Raw genomic sequence first — 18,378 nt, 5'->3', positions numbered from 1 at the left:
TGTTTTTTCAATTGTCACTCAGGATAGTGTTCCTCACACCAGTGCCTGTTGGGGCCTCGTCACTGAACACTGACCTGGTGTACACAACTCTGTATTTTATGTTTATCACACAGCACGACGCAGCTCATTGTCACTTTTTGTTTCCACTTTGTGGTGCTCGAGAACACTCGTACATGAAAGTAAAGGACATGAGTAGATTAAGGGTAGATGAGATCTCGGAAAGTTCATGCTAATGATTGTCACAGATGGCTTTCTCACTGCTGCCAGAAGATGGCGCAGTGCCACTTACTCAAATGGCATGTAGCAGTCTTGGGGGCCCACACTGTTATCAAATGTGAAAATTGCAGATGATTGGACTTAACACTGAAACAGCAACTTCCTCTTTAATGGCGATGACAATAACTCTTCATCATAAACCATCATCAAGGTTTTAAGTCTTTTCTGACAAAATTGTTGAGCCATTTTGTCACACCCATTACCACAACAAGTCACGAGTGTACCAATTTTCACCTTCTTGAGTTTTTGAGCATGTCTAGGCCCTCAAAAAGGGGATTTACTTTGGCACAGAAAAAATCATAAATTTAACGAACCCCTTTGCCTCTGCAAAACATCACAGCCCTTTTATTTGGATTCAAACACAAGACGGCAGTTACCTACCAACTGACTGTAGCGCTACACAAAAAGTCTGGAGTCCAGGTTGTTTCTATAAAATGTGATTTATTAAACAGCATACATGAAATACTGAATTCCTCGTTGAAAGCGACACACTGTACTCTTGGCCCCTTTAAAAACACATGATGGCGTGTTCATCTTGACAACTTCCACAGTGCTCTGAATAGGATGAGCTGCTACAGTGTTATCAGCTGTATGACTCTTCCCTCTGGGATCTCTCTCGACAGTGGAAAACAAGACTGTACGCTTGTGCTAGCTAATGGTGCGTTCACCTCAACACAGGACTCTCACAATCAAGTCTGTCTCCACCATTAACCCTTAACTCCAGGCCAGTTGAGTCTGTTTTTTCTCTTGTCTACAGAGAAAGAAGCTCAGGGATGTGTCCAAAATCCCCCCATAAGTCACTGTGCCCTACATAATAACATATTGAGCAGAAAAAATAGTTATTAATCATGACTTTGCGCTATAACTGACCAGTGTAGTGTTGCATATTTAACATTTGCACATCTATTAATAGTGAAGCACTGCATTGTAGGATTTTTGCAGGTAGTGTACATGCTGTGAACACATTTGTCATCATTCCACTTACAATTTGGATACTCCACACTGTGGCAAAAGCCGTCAGGAAGTCTCCGTAAGATTGGGCTGACTGGTCTGTGTGCTTGTCAGCGGACATTTTCTTAACCTGCTCAGTCACACAGATGCGACTGTCTCACAGAATACTCGAGTGCTCTCTTGTGATCGGAGGCTTCCACATGCTGGTACATCCAAAATATCAAGTAAGATATACCTTTTTCCTGTGCAGCAGACAGCAAATAAAGGGACTGTGAGGAAGGAAGACCTCATACTTGTTTCTGTTTCTTTGGAAAACGCTGACCTGTGTTACATAAAGTGAGTATCTGTTTGACAGCGGCAGTGTAAAGGAAGCCTTGTGTGTGATTATTGGAGTAAACGGATATAAGATATAAATGAGAATATTGCAGTTGGGTGGGGAAGTTACTTCTTAATCACTTCCTCTTTCAGCTTATCAGCCAGATGTTTTCTCTTCTGCAGCTTCTTCCTCTCCTCTGCAGATATCTCCTGCGTGAAGAGACCAGATAAGATAGTGGAGTTAACGACTGGATAGTTGAGATAACAATCAAAAACCACCAGACTAAATGTTAGGGGAGTGGGGTCAACTACTAAAATACACAAATGTAAAAGCACACATGTACAGATGGAGTAGCTAACAGTGGTGGAAAGTTTGAGGTAGTTGTTCTATATTGTTTTTCTGCTTCTTCTACTCCACTACAATTCAGAGGCAAATGCTGTACTTTTTTCCAGTTAGCTTCACTTGTGCTGTAAATATAGGCATTAATTATCCAAATGTGTTACATGGAGATGTAGTGTGATGTCAAGAAGTCACAGAACTAAAGGCAGGACTACTGACGAGGCGTTCAGGTACTGCAGGAGCAGTGTGTTCCGTGGGAGAGGAGCTCCTGTTGGCGCAGACTTTAGGCTATTTAACTTTCAAAACCTTTTACAAGCACAAGATCCGATATAAAACACTGAAGGACAGTAAAAATCTGAAAAAGCATAATAGGTCTCTTTTAAAGCATTAAAATTGTTCAACAACACCTCCTAGCGTTTACCTGTGGTATAGACAGTGTTGGCAACATGACTTACGGCCAGCAGCCTGGCCACAGCCCAAAAGCAAAAATCAACCGTGGAAATCCCAATTTGACCTAGAAACCCTGATGTCAGTGCTATGAAGAGGCAGATAAACACCTGTTTAGTCCATTAGTAGGCAAGTTTGTTTCGGCGGGCGTGCTTCCTTTGTGTCATAATTCAAACGTAATTTTTCCGGGAAAACCAGCCCGTTGGTAGACAAAATTAGAATAAAGAAAGCAAAGCTTCACTTTTATGGCTTTAACAAGCTCAGATTGCAGTCTAGTCCTTATTGTGTGCTTGAGGAATGGAGACTGAAGACGCTGTGCGAGACAGAGAACGACAGAGACAAAGGGGGAGAGAGTACTGCGACACAGCAAAAGCTTTGCAACACACTAGGCATGAACAGGTACACGTGTTCACATCAGGCAGAGGCAGCTGATGGATCACCTTCGGTTTGGAGGAGTTAGGAGAGTGTTGTGCTGGAGGAGGAGTAGGAAGAAGAGGAGGAGGAGGGGTACAGGCCCCATTTCTCTGGGACTGTTCCACCACCTCCTGACAGGCCAGACCAGGTCAGATACAGGCAGAGGGAAATGAAGAACAAAAACCCAATAAATAAGTCAGAAGGATGATGAGGAGAGAAAGAAAGAAAAATCAGGAGGGTTAAAGAAAGTCTGGTGAAAGTGAGGTAGTTTTGAAATTAAAAGATAAAAAATATGACCAAAATGAAAAGAATGGATATTAATTCTGAATTACTAGACATGTTCTTTAACTGGCCAAAGTGTCTCCAGCAGTCAAGTGGTTGAGATCTGACCTCTTTGTGAATATAACAGGATGTAGTTACCGGGGTTGTGGCGGCGGTGGTGGTGGTGGTAGTAGTAGTAGTAGTAGTAGTGGGTGTCTCCTCTGGTGTGGTCGCCTGCTTGGTTTTCTGCTGTTCTTTTTTTAGTGCATGCAGTTTGTCTCGCTGCTGACGCAGATACGCTGCCCTCTGCTGGAGCTGCTCCTGCTGAGACGCTGACAACTCCTGGAGGGGAAGTGGTGGAGGTGAAAACAGGAAGAGGTGCACCTTATCTCTTTTCCGACTGTTTTAAAATGCTATATACATCAGGATTAGTCTTTCACACTACTGTGCTATTAGACAAAGTGAAGGAGGAGAATAAGTCAAAGAAGAAATTATACTGCATCTCACAGGTGATGTCCTGTCTGTAGCAGGCTCGCAGACTCACCGTGTATGGCTTAGAGAAGCCGGCCTCCCTGTGTGCCTCCTCCAGCAATGACTCAGCTGCATTCTGGCCGCTGCTCTGCTCCTTGCTGTCAGGACTGAGGCTGACGGAGGGTTCGGCTGACTTTGCTGGAGCTCTCACTGCTGGAAGGACTCTGGACTCCACACCGTTACTGCCACAACCTGCTCACACAGATTTAAATCAGTTGGGTAACTGGCAGCTGTCCCAGGTTAATATTTAATACTATAAACTGTTATGATTGCAGGATTTTAACCCACTTTTTTTCTTCAAAGGTTAATAAGGTTTGGAAAAGTGTAACTTGAATTTTTCAGGGTTTTTCCAAGATTAAAAGAAAACCAGTGAAGCAACTACATGTGATGTGAAGTTAATAAGACAAAAGGAAGATGAGTTCAGAGTTAGGGTTGGTGGAGTTACCTGCTGTAGGTTTAGCTGTGGAGCTGCTCTTAGCTGCACTCTTCTCATCCCCAGCTTCTGTGTCAGCTGTCTTGCCCTCTTGCTTTTTGACAGATTTGCCGTTGACCTGAAGTGGAAGACACATGGTCATTATTACATGTTGTACAAACACTGCATCAAAGTCAGTTCTGGATAATGAAAAACATACTGAAACACATTTTCCAATTGTTTTAATCTATTTAACTACATGATGAGCAACCTCATTTACAGTCTTTAAAACTACAAAGCCACTACATGACACACTTACTACACAAGTTACCATCTGCCCTCAGGATGCACTGATACCTTGGTTTTGAATATGAAGCCAATACTGTTAACAAGATCGTCCCCTTATGACCAAATTCTGTTTCAGATACACCTAACCTTTTTGCCCTGTTAGGTATTACAGATAAGTTGAAAATGGTATAAATGCATCCTTAGAGTGGCCGGTAAACTGCAGTGTACTTGTTATTACATCACTAACTCAAATGTACATGGATTGTTCAGTTACCAGTGTGTTGCCATTCACTAGTGGGGTGTGGTGACCATTAGTGCTGCTGTTGTCACCTTTCCCCTTGGCTTTGGCCTTACATTGGAATAAATAGCACATTGGAAACAGTGTCAAGTGCAGAAGGAGAGCTGGGGCTTAAAGGGAAAAGGCACTGGTAGCATTGTAGCAAGTCTGAGTTGTTAAATTAAGGGAGATCAAAGTCCAACAAAGGTAACACAGGTAACGGAGTGATGCGTTTATCACTCCCCATTTTACTCATACAATGACCTTAAGCCTTGTTAAAAAGGATCTATACATCATCATCTACATACATCGTCATCTTTTATATCAGAAGTTTCTTGTTGTTGTGGCTCATACAAAAAGCCTCACAGGGTTCCAGTTTGGCAGCTCCACAGGTCTTACTGGGATAATGATGCCTTACCTTGGCAGTGTTGCTTTGTTGGCTAGGAGCAGAGGTGGTATTCTGGGCTTCCCTGCTTTGCACCAGTGGCTTATCAGAGCAGCTGCTGGAGGAGGAACCAACCTCTTCCTCTAACTGCAGCCTCCTGGACATTTCCTCATCATACTCCTCTTTTGACTTTCTGAGGACAAAGTAGCAGAAGAGAAAATCAGAAGCCAGAAAGTGTTTGGTTTAACGACTGTTCAATACTAGCTCAGATCCAGGGCATACATTTATTTTGCAAAGCCTGACATGTCTGAACTGCTCATGCTACAGAGCATTCAAAAGCCCTCTTTGATTGTTTCAGATTATGGCTAGCTGCCCGGGTGTGATAAGAGCCAAGCTGATCTAAGTTGAGCAGGTTCTACTGGTTGTTTAATCTTTGGCTAACGGCACAAATGGACTAGAAACTAGAATAAGACACCAACGTCAGGGATTTCCACATGATAGCCACACTATGCCCCACGTATTCACGGGGATCACCTGGGCACCACGCACAGATCCTTTGATTTGATTTATTTAACAACTTTAATGGCCTTAGAGGACACTTCCGCAAAGCATTTACCAGTGTATGTTTAGTTATATTGAGTATATATTTACCAGTACACAAATAGACGGGGAGAGATTATGGAAAAAGTAAACTACAACAGTTGCATTTCAGCATTTTGATCATTCTGTCTCTTGTCAGAAATCATAGACAAGAGACATGGAAATGCAGTTGCAATGAGGGACTAAAGGAAACAATTCCTTAGTGGTGCATTCAGGTGCTTGTAGAGAAGTCAGTTGCAGGAAAGCATTGTCTTGACAGTGTATCTGGAGGGAGCAGATGCAGGAGAATGCAGTGCTGATAAGAAGCCAAGGCAGCCTGGTAAGACAAACGGGATAGATATACTATTTTTTTCAGTGGCTTGTTTAGTGTCAATCCCTCCAACCTAAATTAGCTGGACCCTAAGGAGCTTAACTGCTGTCCCATTACACCAAGTGTTCTACTTGGCCTGACTGCAACTAGTGAAATCCCATTAGAGAGCAGGGGCAGGAGATGAAACCTGTACACATACAGCCAACTGTAAGATGTTTTACAGGAAACTTCTATGTCAAAGTTATATAATCTTGGCTTTTCTGCATAAATAAGGTAAAAACAACAAAAAATTGTTTCTTGAAAACATTCAATTCAGTGTGTCAAGTTGTAAGACCCCTTACATCTCCATCTCCACATTTCAGGGATCATAATATTGTTTTGATTCCACCTTTGCATCATCCATGTGCGCTCAATTTTAATTTACTGAATATAACTGGATAATTCAAGACCTGTCAAAAAGACAGTCCATCGTCAAGTCAGGATATATAAGAAATTTAAATCATTGTTTCAACCAAATATTTAAAAATCCCAAAGGGCGGACAGTCAACGTTGTGCGTGTGCCAGCGAGAAAGACAGAAGTAGAGTGAGACAGATGGTAGGACGGAGAGAGAACAGGTGACTTACTTGAGAACCTCCTGCAGGATTTTCATCTCTTGCTGCTGCAACTCTGTCATCACGTCAACACCATCAGTCAGACACTCTGGGAGGACACCTACACACCCCACACACACATCATGTTACTGCATTTGCAGCTATACCATTAATGTTTTCCTTTTCCTGAGTGTGTGTTTTGGTGTACATATGTGTGTTAACTGAGCTTACCGTTCCTTTCTTTAATGACCCTGAGGGCTTGAAGCTGCAGCTCCATGTTCTTCTGGACCATCAGTGAGCGAAATATCTGGAAATCATCTGTAGCCAGAACTGGCATGAACACCGACTGAAGAACAAAAACAACAACTACATATGAGACCATGAAAAATCACAATATCCACAAGGTTATGATGACTGATAACTAATGGTGACGCCGGGTTGAGGATCGCAGCCGACCTGACCTACAATCCCAAAGTGTCAGTAACTGATGAGTTGGGAAACCTAAAGTGCTCTTTAACTTGTTTTTGAAAAGTGCTGTATAAATAAAGCTTTTTTTAACTTTTTTTTGTAATTAACCCTATAAAATAAAGAATAAATAGTTACTGTTCGCATTGGGGTATACATGCCATGGTGTCCCTGTGTAGATCAGGACAGGATGTACAGTACTACCAGCATGGTAGGCATCTCATCTCAAGTCTGAACAAAAGTTATGCTATGTTTGCAAACAGTGTGGTACTTAGGACTAATCTTTCACTTTAGCTTCCTGTCTGTTGTCAGAGGTCTGTCCCACATCTTGGCTAATGCTAGGCAAATCTTTCTGACCAACCTTAATTACACGATCAGCGTGCTTAGTAAAGTCAACCGGGTCACCAGCTTTTCAGTCTCCTCCTCACTACTGCTGTTTTGTCAGTTTCTTTTATCCCCTTCTGTTTCTGCCTGAAGTCCACCTACAGTACATCCCGTTGTCTGATAGCCTTAATCACAGAAAAGGTACAGTCAGCTACAGTCGGTAAGTCTAAAGAGATATGACACTACAACACATTAGCCTCCATCTGTCTACTGTGTCCCAGTTGTCTACACCTGAAAGACCTGAAATCTCTCCTCTTATTAGAGTTATAAAGAACAACTATCTGAGATAATAATAATAATAATAATAATAATACTGATAATATAAATATTTCTTTGATGAAACACAAAAAATGCCACTTTGATGACAATATTATCAGAATATCAACTATTTAACTTTAGTGACTCTTTTGTCTGCTATTAAAATTATAGCATCACATGTGTGGAACTCTATATAATATTCTGCATTAGAACAACTATATTTGTAGCTGCTGCTGTACTGCATTAGTGTAACAAAATTATCATTGACTCTTTGTATTGTGGGTATTGAGGTGTGTTTTCAATTAAAAATCTGACTACCACCGTGTAAAACTCAGTCTGTCTTTGGGTGTAGATGTACTCTTAAACGTGCTTTAAACAAATTAAAGGAATTTATTCATTATTCTGGCCCTCACTGTCTTTTTCTTAGCTTTTTACATCACATTCAGATAATTGAGGCAAAAAAAAAGTTTTCTGAGAGCCCTGTTATCTTGGACACAAAAGTGAGGCAGCAATCTCTCATAAACTAGTTTAACCCAAAAAGCAACTGACACGCAACCTGACACAGCTTAGCAATATAAGGCCTCTGCATAAGTTTCTACATGGATAAACTGAAACAGAAGACAACATCTTCGCTTCACTTACTGCGAAGTACAACTTCTTCTGGGGTTAATCTTTGTTTTAGGAGAATTTGACCTTCTTTGTAGACATTAACAATTTATCTCAGGGGTGATTAATGAGATCCAAGTCTCCTGAGAAATCCAGCTCACCATCTCTGCCAATCTGGCACAGCAACAACACACCAATTGATCAGTGCCAATGTTTAAACTGTCACTAATATTATCGTAAAATTGCTATTCAAACAATGTAATACGCTTTTAAGACCTCTTGTTATGAGTCTGGGAGAACTGTTACAACTCTGAATACAAATTCACACAGAACCAACACACGCACACACATACAAGACATGGCTTTAATCCATAGAACCTTAATGCAACAGAAGTGTATTTTTAGCACGTGGTCAAGGTGGCGCCTGAGACTCCAAACCCTATACAATGTATATGCCAAGCTTTATACACTGTCTACACACGAGCACAATCATGCACAAAGAAACATGAGTAGGCCGCCGAGCACCAACACCATTATTGAGGGATGGAGCCCACCTGTTGTCTGATGACCTTCCAAACACAGGGTATACTTTCCAACCTTTCCACCACCTTTTCAGAGCCTCATCAGGTAGAGTCAGACCTGTTTCATGTTTTTCGCTGTCTCCGCTTCTTAAACACAAAGTATGTAATTTCCCCTTCTATGGATCGCTCGATTCCAAGATGCAGCGCGACGCGGCCGTGGAAGATTCTGCATCCATGAAGTGACAGATCATGATAGTTTGCATCCTACACAAGACGATATCCTACTGATGTTGATTGTTGATTTTTTGAGCCACAGCTGGACAATAATGTTGTAAATTTACTTTGCAAATGATGCTCTCTTGCATCTTGCTTGCGAGTGAACATTAGGCTAAAGTTAATTTTCTATGTTGAGAGATATGTTGCAGGGAGGCATCGAGGTATAAATAACGCAAATGGTATTATGAAAGCATCATCTAGCCCCATTTTGAATTCTATGAAGCACAACCTGGGCAAGTCATGCAGTGTGTAAACTCTGGCTAACCCTGAACTAACATCTGAAACCATAAAAAATACAGCAAGCCTAGTTAATCAGCCAAGAACTGAAGAGGCGCTGTCAACTTTGCTTGTTCAATGTTTGTGATGTTTGCCACAGAGCTGCTATGTGAGAATGATATTTTCAAGTAGAGCACCCTCGAACTGCTCTGCAGAATTATTTATGTGTGATGTGTGTTGTGTGTTTGTAATGTTACACAGATACTGAGACTGAAAAGATGCAGCCTTTTTATTTTAGACTGATTTTTGAAAAGGTCTTTCTAAATAAAGAGGGAGTTCAGATTTTTCTGACTGCTTGTATTAATTGATGAAAAACTAACCATGTGCAGTAATATAGGAAATTGAAGTTGCGATGTATTGAGATGCATAGCAAGGTGGTGTGCATTTGAATCACTGATAGGTGAATCATAACCTATGTCAATCGTTATCACTGTCTTCATAGTTAAACAACCACCATTGATGAAAATCTATCTTAAAATCTATCTATAAGTGGGCAGTACAAACAATAGTAAACCATTACGTGGCTAGTTAGCTCTTTGTTGTGTATTTTGTTTGGGGCTGTTCATCAATGGACACCAGCGTGAGAGAATTTAACGATGACTAACAATCACCAACCCCCTCCATTATATTGCCATTAATCCCATATGTCGAAGACAATTTAAAAAATGACTGTTCATATGTCCACCACCACTTTTCAACATTCTTGATCTAGAAATGTTTGCAAACTCTAGCCAGCTAGCAACGTAATCAGTCCATCTACATTCTGATTTTACAGTATTTACTGACGGTTCTATTATCCTATTAACAATAACACTTTTTCTGTACATGTTGCAGCTGTCAGTTAGCCTTATTTTTGGTTGAAGGTTTGTCATAATATTGCACAGGAATCAACACCACCCAGTTTCAACATAATGCTGGTATAGAGCAAATAATTCTCATTTGTTATTAAAAATTTCTTCTTGCAAGCTATATTTTAGGACATTTTTAACAAATAATGTCCTGTCCCCATGTCCCTGGTTAAGATGACACCTATGTGAATGACCATTATTTCATTGAACTGGTGTACACACACTGCCTAGCGGAATATACGTTGACAAAGCCATGACCCACATGTAGGACAGATCTAAACATAGTTTGAAATGTGGTTGTAGATTATGTCACAAACTGGGTTCTCATTTTGCTGATTCATGAGGGAAACACACACATCTGCCTTGAAAGAGGAGACAGAGACGAGTCATGTTTGGCACTGTGTATAAAGCGGCATAAATGGGGTTATGTAAGCAAATCCCATCCTTGATTCTCCATTCAGGTTAACTGGCAGGCTCAGAACGGTTGTGCAAACAGGGAGCTTAACATACCTGCAGTGTTTTGGACTTGGCAATGGGAGATGTGCATGCATCCAGAAACTGCTGCTCGTTGATGCCAACCTCCTGCATGTAATTATCTAACAGCTTCTCCACCTAACAAAAGCAGCAAAGCAGCTTACATCAGTCCAGTTCGATGAGTCAGCAATATTAAAACCAAAAACGAGTAACGCTGATAAGGCAATTCATGAAAATAAAACGTTTACCTGTGTGACACATTTGGACCAAAGACTGTACTCACCAATTTCTTATACTGCAGATGGATTTCTGTGTATGATAACTTATTCTCATCTTCGTCATCAAAAACTAAAAAAAAAGGCCAGACAACATAAATGTTAGTAAGCTAATTCAACATATACACTTTGCCAAGAGGAGATATTTTATTAAACAGCACCTAAACTATCCTTTCATAGCTATGTGGACTGCGTCTGGGTGTTTTCTAGCGGTGACTGCACAAAAAGTCAACATACATGTCCTCTCTGGTAGCTAAAGTTTCTACCTAAGCTAGCTATTTTTGACATTACTGTTGTGTGACCTCCCTACTTATGTGCTTGGTGGGCTAATGTCCAGACACATGCTCTGAAATGTTTATCAGGCGATAAAGGTATATCTAATATCACAGGTCATGAAAACACGTCAACAAAAACATAGCAGTCACAAGTTAGCGTTAGCTTAGCCTCTGCGCTATCGGTGCACAGCCCAAGAAAGGCTTTACTCTGTGTCCAGACGTCCATGACTGGTATATAACCTGATTTTTTTTTTTTTTTTACCTGTGCATCTGTTCTCCATAAAGTCCGTGACAGGAATGACCCACTCGGGACTTCCCAGGTAGCCAACGATGCTCTCTACGACCCACTCACAGTCATCCTCAGCCATGTTGGCCGATGCTGGGTAACGTTAACAACAACAGCACCAGCACAGCGATGTTCTTCAGGTCGGCGCGTCCAGCTCCGCTACACCAACCCGAACAGATGGAAGAAAGACATCCGGTTTATGGTCCTTCATAAATTAGTCCCCATATCACTTGACGGTGCTGGTTCTCCTCTCCTGACGGGACGGGACGGTGTCCGAGGAGAAGAGCGCACTCATGAATCTGCAGTCGGGAGTGGTGACGCCTAATCGGTTGCTAAGGTAACCTCTACGTCACCTTACGTCCGTCCGTTCTGTGCTGGCTCGAGCCCGCAGGTAGGCTAGAGCTACGGAAGCCTTTAATTTATTTCGATATTAATAGCTAATTATTTTAGCAATAAAAAGAGCGTTGCAATAAACCCTTTAACACGAAGAAACAAGTAAGTCGTATCCTCTTATAGGTTAATCATACGTGGCAACCCTGTGACCTCAAAAATAAGGAGGAGGATTTCGAAACCAAAACGAGGCCTGGGTGGTTGTGGGTCCTCTACACCGAAAAAAGTGTTACAGACTCTCTTTTCTTGCATTTTTGTAATTTTTAAAGAATGACAATCATTCTTAGAATTCTTAATGATTGTATTTGTACTTCTTATTCTCAGAAAACATTGCAGAATAGGCTAATTCTCCCCTTTGTTGAGAACTTGCATGACTCCATTGCATGAAGTACAATGATGTTGATGCAACCCTTTGATCTACAGAATAATTGACTTTTACAAACTTTACATACTCTTTCTTTAAAAACTTTATAAAAACAGGAATACCTCTTTCTAGAAGACATTTGTTAGAGTATTTCTTTCTCTGCGTCTCTCACTCACTGATGAGGGCGAGCCACATGTAGGAACATGTTGAAGGAACAGTTCACCCAAAAATGAAAATTGAGTCATGACTCACCTCCATGCTGATGGAAAGATGGGCTAAGTTTCGTAGTCCACAAAATAATCCTGGAGCTTCACAGCAAAACAGCGTTGCAGCATTCAGTAGATAGGGACTTGTTTTGAAATGTCAAAATGACAACCGAAAAATAAATACATAAATAAAACATAAAATTCCTTCCAAAGACTTTGATTGCGGCCAAAAGCTTTATAGAACGAATTTATGTGTTTTTCTGTTGTTATTTCACATTTTAAAACAAATCCCCATCTACTTGTTGTTTAGGAGACTGCTGCAGTGCTGTTTTGCTGTGACGCTGCAGAAATGTAGTGTGGACTAGAAAAATGTATGTGTGTATGTCTGTATTCCTTTGCATGTATGTTATGTATTGTATGTGAAGGAGGCTGTTGTGTTTCAATTCAACTGCATCTTAAATGAGCTGAAAATTATTTTGTATATAATCAGCCAAAATGTTCCCGCAGCAACCTTAATACTCTAGTCAGCGGCCTGTCAATCTATACTGGCCTACATATAGGGCCTGATTGACAGCCACAGTGCAGTGTTGTACTAAGGATTAACTTCTGAGGTAAGCCACCTTGCTTTAATTAACAGCATTTGTGTTCAGGAAACACAAGTAACCTATACTTAAACTCATTCACACACAAAACACCCACAAACAGACACAAAAAGCTAAGAGTTTTTATTATTAAGAGTAAAAACTTAGCAATCTGATAATTCAGCAGTGTGCATTAACAAGGTTATTCAATAAATATACATTCCTTCTGTATTTTTTTTAAAGGTATATAAGATTTAATTAGTATCATTATCCCTAGAAAGGCTCATAGCTACTGTGCACAGTTCATAAAGGCAGGGCATGCAAGCAGCAGTCATGCCGGAAAAATTCAACAGAATAAAGGTAGGCAACATTCAAAAGCTTGGACAGTGAGCATTTAAAATGAACCAGTCAGCAATAATCCTTCAGTCTGTTCGCAGCAAACCCATCTAGAACAGTACATTTCATAGAGTACTTTCATCTCACTGGAGGGATGGACAGATGGTCAGTGCACAACCGATGATACAGAGACATCCCTGTTTTTTCAATTTGCATGTAGCAGATTGAAAACCGTTGGCATCTGTGTACCGTGTGTTCTGTGCTCCATAGCTACATAATCTCCATTGAAAATTTCTCATTAAAGGTGTAGTTCTAGTCCCAGTTAACTGGAAAATAATCACTGTTCCTGGTTATCAAAATAGTTTAAAAACAAATACACAAAAAGAAGGTACACAAAGACCTGGGTACAGGGCACATTGGCAGCATCCCTGCCCCCTCCCCCTGTGAACAATCATAGATAGTAGCAGCATAAAAGTCATGAATTTGAGTCCAGAAAACAAGCTGTACAGTGTGGACATGTAGCGCTCTGTGGACATTATTATTGAGAAAACACTCTTTAAGTTCTACTCGCTCTATATGGAAGAAACAAAAGAAACAGATGATTGTGTTTACATTCATACACCTGTTAATGTCATATTAGAGTTATGTCTCAGTTTATAAGAAAGAGAAGAGTGTTACATAAAGCAGCAAAGGAAAGTAGGTTTTTTCGTTTAGTGCATATTAGAATTAAACATATAATTGTTATTATTATGACATTATTCTTGTTTCATACTTTAATGCCTTATAAGATCACTTCCTGTACTATACTGTGTTGCCAACATGATTCCAGTTCCAACTTACATTCCCATGTCGCTGCCTTTAATAAAACATTTTTTAATAATTGTTTTAAACAGTAGTTGTGAACCATTATAAAACATTAATTTAACTTTAGTTAAGAGATATTTCACTGTTTACAAACAATTTTCATCAAGATCCATGCATTATTCCCTGAGAAATTAACAAAAATCCTGGATCCATCCTTTTTTTTCTCCAGATCCGCGCCAAAAGTTAAAGGGGTCTATTCTGGGTCGAGACCCCTCCTCCATACAAGTTTTGCGGAAATCCATTAAGTAGTTTTTGTGTAATCCTATTTACAAACCAACAAACAAACAAACTGACAAGGGGTAAAACACATTTAAAAAACAACCTCCATGGTGGCAGTAATAAATGGATTTTAAAGCCTTTCATTGTGTGTTAACAGTGAAATAACTATTAACTAAAGTTTAATTAACTATGAATTTATCATTTATTAATGATGGTTATTATAAAGTGTTACTGGCTGATTTTAAAGGTTCATGTCATATTGCAGCAGAGAAGTGAGAAGAAATTTTCTTCCTCGTGACATCCTCTAGATGGCAGAAGTTACCCATTATGACCAGATTACAATTGTCAGGCGGTGTGTTTTTGATTTTACACGAGTGTCAGTGGTTCAGCTACATGTGTCCTCCCTGTACATAATGGGAACATGTTATAACAGAACTAAGTGTTTGTCGTTACATTTGACCTGTAGCACAAACAGAGCAGGCACAAATACTGTATACAGATGCAGACATCATATGATATATCACTTTACCACAATGACTGCCTGCTTGTAATCATTTATGGTTACAGCCAAACCTTCTCTGCATTGTGCCTGCAATTAAAGTATTTACTTCGTGCACACACAAAACACTGATTACACATGTGCTGTTTTCACATTAAACCACAAACACCCTGCATACTGTTGATAAAGACGTCACTGTTCAGATCTCTCTGGTCATGCTTTCCTGTTTCCTTGATTAACGACTTTGGAAGTTTAAAATATCTCTACATATTAATCCCGCAAGCATAGTTACAAAAAGTTGGACTCATATAAAAGATTGTGTAGAGGTCCTAAACTGACATGCAGTCATTCAAAACACAAATTAAAGGTGCTACAAGCTCTCTGTCCAGGGTAAATTACTTGCTCTGTACTAACAAGAATATATTTTTTTAGTTCTCCCTCTACATGGTAAATGTAATATATATTCAGTCACAGGCGTGACGTTACAGACCACCACGTCCTTGAGGTTAAACTGCAGCAACTGCCGACTGTCAAGCTGTTAAAAATTCATTGTATTGATTTGGCTGACAGCAGAGACCCTCTGGCCCCTTCTTCTAACTGCTCCTTTAGTATTTGTTCAATAAGTCACAACAGTGCAATTGGAAGAACACCATAGATAACCTTTCAATTCCTTTCCTTCCCAGGATTTGTGTATGGGAACTGGAATGATTATCAATAAGGACCCTTTTCAGATCAATAACCTCTGTTCCTCCGGGGGAAAAATACCCACCAATGACTTTAACTAATGGAAGCTGTGGCAGAAAATTCCAGGCCATAGTACATTTGGTGTCATGTAATAAACAGTAGAATAGGTGCATCATCTAATTCAATTATGACCTCCATAAAATAAAATGATAAACACCACAGTGCTGTGGAGAGATATACGACTCGTAGTGTTACCGCTCTACATACGCCAATAAGTGCTTGTGGTATTGAGATGAAAACATGGTGGACATGATTTGATCAATCCCTTTAGAGCCTCAGTTCATCAACTGTGGGACAGCACTCACAAAGAGTTATGGGGTTGTTTCCATTACAAGAGTAATGGCAATGTTAATTTCCTTGTGTTTTCATAATTGTAAAGGAAATTGCAATTTTGAATCCTCGATACAAACACATTATAACCCTTTAGAGGGATGTGCGTTAATAGGCTGGTAGTCAATTATAAATAATTTAAATGCAAAAATGGCAACAGATTTCAATATAAGTCTCTTTCCGACTCGTGACACACTTGAATAATGAGGTTGTCTGTTTTTATTAATGTCATTTCACCCAATCTAACAGTTAGCAACAAACCATATTTGCATGGCGACCATTTTCCTCTGACATCACGCTCAGGATGGGAGGGTCGAATGCTGGGATGATGTTACGCTGCTGTGTTCCAGGTTTCATGTCCTATAAAGGGAGATAATCTAACAACTGAAAAGATGATGGATGGTGAAAAAAAGTAAGAATAATGAAAGTAGGTATGCACAATAACTTAGTCAGAACACTGCTGGAGATGCACTAAACTATTTACATGAGGCCAAAGTATCTGCTACCAATCTGAGTACAGAGGCATTAAGAGATCCAAAACATGTAAAGCTGTGTAGAAAGTCTTCCACTGCTAGATGTAGCTAGTGTAGCTACACGTGCTGCACTGCCTCCCATCTCTGCATAGGCATGCAGGTGTGAGTCCCGCGTTTAAAGGGTGATAAATGATGACTGCCACTAACAGCTTCAGTGACAGACAATAATTAGGCAATCAATACGAGTTCATCTGTTTCCTTTGCTTAAGAGACCCCCAAAAGGAGCGAAAAAAGATTAAATAAGTAGCAATATAAGTTATTATTACAGTGTATTAATCAGAGTTTCTGCTTAACCAAAAAGTTTTGGTTTCATTCTTTAAAAAAAATCCATCAAAAGTGCCAGACTGCAGACGAGCCTTCGCTTTCCTTCCTGAGATCTTTCGTGCACATTATCAAGTCCTACAAACCGGATCTTCATCAAAGTTTTCTTCAAAACAATAATAATAAAAATGCTACAAAGTCCCAGTGTGTCAAGTCTGAGAGAGCAGTTCTCCAAACATTATACAGCTAAAAGGAACCCATCACGCTTTGTGGTCACAGAGCCCCATTGGAGATCTCTCTGCTGCCGCTGCTCTCAGCTGACTGACTGCGTGGATCCACGGGATTGTCATGGTGATTGTCTTTGATTTGTACCTGTCTGTTGTCGGGGTGACTCATTTTGACTCGTCCCCTCTCTTGATAACTGTCTATAACTGGCACCAATCCGTTTGCCATGCCTTGGTGGCTTATTTTGGTTAGTCTGTCGTCATGGTGCCTCGTTTTAAGTGGCGTCTGTCCGTCGTCTCTGTGGCTGTTTCTCATTGGTGCAGGTCCGTTATCGTGCTGGCCTGTTCTGATAGGCACCGGTCCATTGTCTATGTGGCTAGATTTCACTGACACAAGCCTTTTGATCTGGTGTTTGTTGCAGACAGGGATCTTATTGGCCTGCAGAGAGCGGGTGTAACGTGAAAACCAGTCCCTCTCGAATGATGCCCGTAGCTGCTCCACCACCGTAGAGTTCCTGTCCTCGCCCTCTGACTGACTGATCACCAGGCCGGCTCCTGCATTAAAGGTGAACTCATTCCCCACCCAGTCAAGGTTACCTTTCAGGACACAGAGGAAGAAACAAGTAAATGACCATAGTTCTATCTCAAAAATATCTTTTAGTGCAAAAAACAGTAATAGTGGATAAATATACTGAAGTTTTTTCAACTTCCAGGAAAGATCAATCTTTGGAAATACTTTGCTTTCTTACTGAGTTATATGATAAGAAGATGATGAGAAGATCGATACTACTTTCATGTCCGTGTACTAAGTACAAGAGGAGCCAGGGGGTGATTAGCTTGGCTCAGCTAGGAAACAGCTAGCCTGTCTCTTTTCAAACTTCAAAAATAGAGTATCAGCACTTTTAAAGCACCAAGTCTGTAAGCTTTTTCTTACAGTAATGTAAACACAACAATCTGTGGTGTTGCAGGAGTTAAGTGTTGTGACTATGTCTTGGTGAAGAGCAGCTTTGCCTGACATCCTGAAGTACTGGGCGGCAGTATAAACTTCTGATCATCAAGAAATATTTGCACCACGTTATTCCATCTAAAACTATAAACAAACGTCATTTTTGCTCTACTGTTTGTGCAAGGATTAGGCAAATGAAATAAATCACATTAAACATACTACAAGGAACTTTTAATTTGTTATGAAACAGTCTCAGTCTCTTTAATACCGATCCCTCTGTATGGTCTACAGAAGCACAGAAACTACAGCTCCATTAGGGAGATGATTGGCTATTTCTAAATAATTAATATAGTTATTCTTCATGGCTGCCACTGTGGGATTCTGACTTATCCAGGTCAGATAAGTAATAAAATTAAAACATTGTTTTTAGGGTGGAGTGCTGATGATTAATTGAGGGATCTGACAGCTGGAGGAAAGAACCGGCTCTATAGTCAGGTGGTATACAGTACGACACTAAAACAGTTTAAAAGTTGACTTTG

The 18,378-nt window shown here is 40.3% G+C and overlaps 2 protein-coding genes across 8 annotated transcripts in view; both read right to left on the bottom strand.

Moving 5' to 3' along the window:
- Positions 1–697: 697 nt before the first annotated feature.
- On the bottom strand, positions 698–11,673 carry cfap36 (cilia and flagella associated protein 36). 6 transcript variants are annotated; one of them, XR_014624281.1, is made up of 14 exons: positions 11,319–11,673; positions 10,790–10,854; positions 10,543–10,644; positions 6,630–6,744; positions 6,432–6,519; positions 4,931–5,090; positions 4,510–4,584; positions 3,981–4,086; positions 3,549–3,727; positions 3,164–3,346; positions 2,770–2,874; positions 1,673–1,752; positions 1,262–1,469; positions 698–1,083 (listed from the first exon to the last, which is right to left on the bottom strand). XR_014624281.1 is itself a non-coding variant. In XM_084375715.1 (13 exons), exons 1-13 carry the CDS (start codon positions 11,422–11,424, stop codon positions 1,448–1,450), a joined length of 1,386 nt encoding a protein of 461 aa, XP_084231841.1. In that variant the 5' UTR covers positions 11,425–11,673; the 3' UTR covers positions 698–1,447. The 6 variants fall into 6 exon arrangements, 5 of the variants coding, with proteins under 5 accessions (XP_084231841.1, XP_084231842.1, XP_084231844.1 ...); XM_084375715.1 differs by having other exon boundaries at positions 698–1,469; XM_084375716.1 differs by having other exon boundaries at positions 698–1,752.
- Positions 11,674–13,012: 1,339 nt separating this feature from the next.
- The window catches only part of LOC311270931 (inactive phospholipase D5), a 64,762-nt gene continuing 59,396 nt past the window's right edge, over positions 13,013–18,378 (bottom strand). For both annotated transcript variants that reach the window (XM_084376197.1, XM_084376198.1), the window contains exon 10: positions 13,013–17,490. In XM_084376197.1, the coding sequence (XP_084232323.1) occupies positions 16,943–17,490 (548 nt within the window). In that variant the 3' untranslated portion in view covers positions 13,013–16,942. The remainder of the gene's footprint in view (positions 17,491–18,378) is intronic.

The sequence above is a fragment of the Pagrus pagrus genome (genome assembly GCF_965226575.1).
Source record: "Pagrus pagrus genome assembly, chromosome: 15".
In the NCBI taxonomy this organism is placed as follows: domain Eukaryota; kingdom Metazoa; phylum Chordata; class Actinopteri; order Spariformes; family Sparidae; genus Pagrus; species Pagrus pagrus.
Note: the sequence above shows the minus strand (reverse complement) of the source record. Positions and strands in the feature narration are given on the sequence as shown.